Source organism: Echinops telfairi, unplaced genomic scaffold (genome assembly GCF_000313985.2).
Source record: "Echinops telfairi isolate 266 unplaced genomic scaffold, ASM31398v2 ScPeMD7_5;HRSCAF=22, whole genome shotgun sequence".
Classification (NCBI taxonomy): Eukaryota; Metazoa; Chordata; class Mammalia; order Afrosoricida; family Tenrecidae; genus Echinops; species Echinops telfairi.
The window spans coordinates 32,126,786-32,133,344 of NW_022103901.1; the positions used below are offsets into that span (position 1 = coordinate 32,126,786).

Consider the following 6,559-nt stretch of genomic DNA (forward strand, 5'->3'; position numbering starts at 1 on the left):
GGGTTTCAGTAATTCCTCTTGGTTATATTACCCTTGATTACATCCTACCAGGCCTTCTACACCCTGCTCACCACCGATTTGGATCACTTGTTGTTCCCTTCTCCCTGGGTTTGTTAACACCACTTCCTTTGTCCCCACCTCCCCCTCTCCCATGTCACCCCAAAACTGTCGGTCCCATTGTTTGCTCCTCCAGATTGTTCATCTAGCCTATCTTATTTACATAGACTTGTGGATATAATAACATGCACAAAAACAAGACAGAGCAAAACAGAGTAACAAAAGAAAACAAAATAACAAAAAGCCAATGATAAAAATCAAACAAACAAAAAAAGCACAACAAGAACAAAAAAGAAAAGCTTGTAATTATTCAAGGACTGTTTTCTGGCCTTCAGGAGTGTTTTCTGGTCGAGTTTGATGGGTTGTCAAGCCCTGGCCACAATGTCTATTTTTGGTATTCCCTGGGGACTTCGTTGTTCTGTTCCCCTTGCTATTCTGTTTCATGCACTCAGTGTTTTCCCTCGGTGTGTTGGGAGCAGATCAGGCGAAAGTCCCACACCGTGTCTCCAGTGTTGTCCCTTGTAGGGCCTTGGGTCCCCAAGCTACACTCCCTCATTCACAATGATATTATTTTTTGTTCTTTGATGCCTGATACCTGATCCCTTCAACACCTCCTGAATACACAGGCTGGTGTACTTCTTCTATGTGGTCTTTGTTGCTTCTGAACTAGATGGCCGCTTGTTTCCCTTCAAACCTTTACGACCCCAGATGCTAGATCTTTCAGTAGCTGGGCACCATCAGCTTTCTTCACCATGTTGCTTATACACCCATTTGTCTTCAGTGATGGTGTCGGGAAGGTGAGCATCACAGATGTGTTCAGGTAAGACTTGCACAGACCCAATGTCCATCTGCTACCTCAATACTTAACATATATGCACATAAATAAATATGCCTATCATGATATATGAAGATATTTCATATATACATGCTAATATTTATACCTCTATAACTGTCTTTTGACTCGTAGTTCTTTCCACTATTTCTTTTTAATTTAGGGAGGGACTTTTTTGTACATTTGAAAAAGGAAAATATCTGGGGGAAAAACATTAAAAGTATTGCAACTAGGTTTTAAGGAAAGGGGTATTGGTTACTACCCATCTACTAAACAACAATATTGTGATTAAGATGAGAGGTGTCGTTTCTTCTTCTCATGCTGTTTTCTGCTCTGACAGTTTCATCTCACCATGTCTACCAGTGAAACCACAATTAATTGATTTATATTGCTTCTCCCTGGGAATCGAAAGAATCCATCTCAGTATGGTGACACTACTATCCCAATTCTCTGGATGATCTCACAAGCTGATTATTTGTTTCAATTTTTACTGCTAAGGAAGCTAAATGAATTACAAGGTAACTAAAGCAAGCCATATTAAATACAGAAATCTCGATTCCTACACTGTAAATAGATTAAATATTCCCCTTTACTGAAATCATTTCAATAAAAGTTAACTAAATTTCTAACTTCTAGAGGGAAACATAAAAAGCAAGTTGATTGATAATAAATTCTGACAAGATTAGAAAGCTCATAAAGAGACATACACAAGAGTGCATGGAACCACAGCAGTTCACTGAGGCCCAGTGCAACATCGCTGGGGTTGTGGAGGCTGATCTTTGCCTGGTCCATCAGTCCATTGGATTAATTGTTTTCACATGTCTTCCAATTTTTATCACTTTTTTTCCTTCTGGATAAGAAGATACCAATATTTGAACCTTAGATAGCTCCTCCTGAGTGTTTAAGACCCCAGTTGCTGCTAGATGGAGTTTTAAAAAAATATTTTTGGTCTCACTTTGGAACGTTTAGGCAGGAAAATCAAAGATTTGTTCGTTGATTTTAGTCTGAAATTTTCATCTAGTTGTTGAGTTTAATTGTGAACTTGAAGTTAGAGACAAGGACTAAAGTCCTCATTTAAACAGTTTAAAGAAAAAGAGTAGATGCAATTGTCCAGGGATAATGTGTAGAATTAAATGCAAGAAGCCCAAGAAAACAACTCAGGAGGACAAAAGACATACATGAAGGTGATAGACAAATATGGAGGATGCGACAAAATAAATAGGACAATACCATATGCCCTATGGAAATAATTGATAATGCCCTTTAATAAAATAACAATGATGTATTTAAATTTAGCCTAATACATATACAAACCATACACATATGAATGGATTTTGAGCTCACCCTTAATAGTATGCCAATCAAAAAACAATTAGTTCTTATGACATGTCCCTGCTCAATACCTACCCACTGAAGATATGAATGCTGTAGCAAACGGTGAAGAAAGCAGCTGGTGTCCAACTATAAGAAAGAGTAGTGTTTGGGGTCTTAGAGGCTTATCTGAAATCAAGCAGCCATCTAAATGAGGTGTCAACCACGTCCACATGGAAGAAGTACACCAGCATGTGTGACTCCAGATTTGTAGACAATAAAATTCAAATCCAGAGGAGGGAATAGTATTGGGGCTTGAATTCAGAACACCTGGTTTGCTGAAGGCTGCAGGTGACAGTAAAAGTGCAAAGCCCATTTGCAGAGTACCCCAGGTGGATTAAGCCACTGGTGAATGCTCTCTGACTATGACCGGGCTAGGCCTTGTTATCAGACAGAGAACATTGCAGGGTGGATTATGCAGCTGTTGTTAGTCAAACTGTGACACTATCAGGGATCTCTGACCCAATATATAATGACTCCAGTTTCTAATATTTTCTGTTTTGCTATTAATTGAGATTTTCCTTTGTTTCATTGTGTCACTGTAGTTGGGTCATTTGTTCGTATTCTGTCTTAATTTTGTATGTATAGATATATGACACCCAGGTTAGGTAAACATATGGAAATAACACCTGGAACAGGAGATTCAAAGGGACACAGCAGGGGAGGCTGGCACTGATATAACCACCAGCACACAGACGAATGGAACAGAACTGAAAGGCCAGAAATAAACCCACACTAGTCAACTGAGTTCTGACAAGGGTACCAAGTCCATTTGATGGGAAATAAGAGTCTCTTCAATAAATGATGCTGGGAAAATTGTATTTCCAAATGAAATACGGTTCATAATTTTCACAAAGGACAAAAGCAAATTCAAAATGGATTAAGGAACTGAATATAAATATCTTCAAATTTTAGAACAAAAAGCAGGGGCTATTTTGCCAGGTCTTGCATTTAGCAATCCAAAAACTCACTGCCATTGAGTCCATACTGACTCATAATGACCCTCTAGGGTTTTCCAAGAATGTAACTGTTTACAGGAGTAGAAACCTCAGGCTTTCTCCTACAAAGCTGCTGCTGGTTTTGAAGTGCCAACCATGCGAATTGCAGCCCAACCCCTAACTACTACACTGTTCACGCTCCTCTGCATTTAATAATAGATTATCTAAAAATAATAACAGAAGCAACAAAACAAAAGATAGATTAAATAAGTGTGAACTCTTAAAAATTAAAAACATTTGTTCATCATAGATCTTTTTAAAAGTGAGAAGACAAGCTAATGCCTGGTAAAATATCATTGGTGAATCAGATATCCAAGAAGAATCTAATAATGTGTGTGTGTGTGTGTGTGTGTGTGTGTGTGTGTGTACACACACAAATAAGAGCACAGGTGATGTACTGTGTTACAAGTTGGGCTACTAACTGCAAGGTCAGCAGTTTAAACCAACCAGCTACCCCTCAGAAGAAAGATGAGGCTTTACAACCTAAAGAGAAATAATGCATCATACCATGGGAAAAACACTTGAATAAATATTTCGCCAAGGAGTACATTCAAGTAGCCAAGAATCTCTTATATGTCCATGCCCGGGTCTAGCCAGATTTGTGAGGTAGAACTGGGGTCATGACAGTGAGGGTGGGAGGAAAGCATTAACTAACTAGAGGAATGTTGAGAGCTCTTGACACATGGAATCCAGGATAAACCCCTCAGGAACAATAATGGTAGTAGCAGTGATACCATGAGGATAGAGCAAAGGTGATGAAAGAAAGGAGGAACCGATTGCAATGATCCATATAACACACACACACACACACACACACACACACACACACCCCACAACACGTCAGGGTGATGAACAACAGAAACATTGGTGAGAGGAGACATCGAAAGGTTTAAGATATGAATATAATAATAATTTATACTTTATCAATAGTTTATGAGGGTGAGGGAGGGAGAAAAAATATGAGGAGCTGATACCAATGGCTCAAGTAGAGAGAACATGTTTTGAAAAGGATAATGACAACATATGTACAAATGTGCTTGACACAATTAATGTAAGGGTTGTTATAAGAGCTGGAAGAGCCTCCAAAAAATGATTTTAAAAAAGTAGTCAACAAACATATTGAAAGATGCCCAGAATCATTAGCCATGATCAGAGAAATGCAAAGCAAAACCAATATGAGATAGCATTACACTCCCCCTAGGATGACTAAGACAAAAATAAAACAACAAATTTTGGTGAGAATGTGAGGAAATAGAGGTCTTTCAATTGCTGGTGGGAATGTAAAATGATCAAGTCATTTAGGTAACAATGTGATAGTTCCTCAAAAAACTCAGAATTGAGCTACTACCTGAGCAGAAATTCCACTGCTACGTCTATATCCAAAACACTTGAAAGCAAAAACTGACAGAGACTCGGACACCAGTGTTCAGTGCAGCACTACCAACAATAGGGGGAACGATCTAAATGGCCACCAACAGATGAAGGGATAACCACAGCAGTGTCTAAATACACTGGAACTCTTCTCAGACAAAGGAGAAGAGAAGTCTTGGTATATGCGACCATATGGATGGCACTGGAACCCATTGTACTGTGCAGAACAGGTCAACCACAAATAGACATATAGTATATATTCTCAATTTCATAAAAGGCTAGTGTGTAGACAATAATGTTTATTAGGGGTTACCAAGGATGACAGGAAGACTAAAGGTGGCCCTTGGCGATAGAATACTCATATAATGTTGACTAAGGACAGGTTTGCACAGCCCATTATGGTCACTATATCGTCCCCTTGTAAAAAGTTAAATTTGCAAAAGTTATGTGACAGATATAATAAAAAATAACGACAGAAGAAGGAACAAGAGGATCTGCTGAGCCTGCTTATGCACAGCCAAAAATCTCACGGGATTTGGTGTTTTGGTTTAGATGCTTATAGGAACCTGGTGTCAAGGGACATCTCAGTCAGATGACCTAATAACGTGTTTTGTGGTTCTGTTTTACTGCGCATTTCATTGTGTAGTGCCTCGGATGGCAAAAGTTTGTGAGTGGGCATTCAAACGACAACAATTGTCCTCTATTGGACTGCAACACAAGGAAGAAGGAGACTTAGGAATCAAAGTAGGGTAGGGAAGCTGTGGCTAACTGCCTCTTGGAACCACTCACAGCCTCCTTGCCATGAAACCATGAGAATTGTTTTATTTTGATCACAGTTTGCATAGAAGAATTCTGATCAAAAGGGGGGAAGTAAAGAACAGAATTTAAAATAATAGTATAATCACGATTTCTTGGAGTCATGCAGGTTGAGGGAACCTGTGCCACTCTTTTCCTGAGATCATCCTTAAATCCTAAATCAAAAATGTCCCATGAACTCTTCCTAAAAGCAAATAATAGTTTCGATTAACTATAAAAAGGTTATGCCATTAGCACTGTGCTCGTTTAAGAACAAACACACTGTCTTTGAGTCATTTCTGACTCAGACAAATCCTATAGGACAGGGTAGAACTACCCTTACGAGTTTCTGAGACTGTAACACTTTATGGGAATAGAAAGCTCTGTCTTTCTCCCAAGGAAAGGATGGTGGTTTTGAACAATGGACCTTTCCATAACCCAATAACTAATTTTTAATCATTACACAAGCAGGGCTTCTTTTTAAGAACTAGCTCTACCAAAAAAAGAACTAGCTCTTCAAAGTAAAACTCACAGTAACTTGCAAGACAAGATAGAAACCTTAGGGGACAGTGAGTGTATGCTAATGAGGAAGAATAATTCTGAAAAGGAGGGTGAGAACGGTTGCACAACTTGAAGACTATAATCAATACCATGAAATTGTAAGTGCAGACACTATTGCACTGGAATGTGCTTTGCAAGTACAGCAAAGTAAACAAAATTTAAAAAGATAAAAATATTACAGCCTTGAGATCTCATAGGACAGTTGTTTGTCCTTAAGTTTATAATATATATCATAATTGACCTGGTAGAATGGGTTGATGTATGATTTTACCAATATCATTGTGTTGACTAGAGAAACAAATCCAGAGACAATATGTGTATAAGAAAGAGCTTTATATAAAGAGTAATTGCATACTTAGAAAACATCCAAACCCAGTCTCAATTGAGTCACTGAGTCTGATATTACCCCATATGTTCATACTAATCCATAACTTCCTCTTTAGACTCACACAGCCATGAAATGACGCCAAATGCAGGAAGATCACCGGCCAGGGGTGAATAGTCTTGTGGACCCAGTGGTGGTGGAAGTATCTCACTTCTGGCATGGGCCTCCAAGTGTCTCCTCCAACTCCAA

General features: G+C 38.8%; 1 protein-coding gene across 1 annotated transcript in view; it reads left to right on the plus strand.

The window, feature by feature from the left end:
• Positions 1 to 6,559, plus strand: part of LOC101652296 (olfactory receptor 1361-like) — a gene marked incomplete at its 3' end in the record, with an annotated part of 39,712 nt that overhangs the window by 25,652 nt on the left and 7,501 nt on the right. Inside the window, exon 2 of the mRNA XM_045285854.1 lies at positions 583 to 590. Within this exon, the coding sequence (XP_045141789.1) occupies positions 583 to 590 (8 nt within the window). The remainder of the gene's footprint in view (positions 1 to 582; positions 591 to 6,559) is intronic.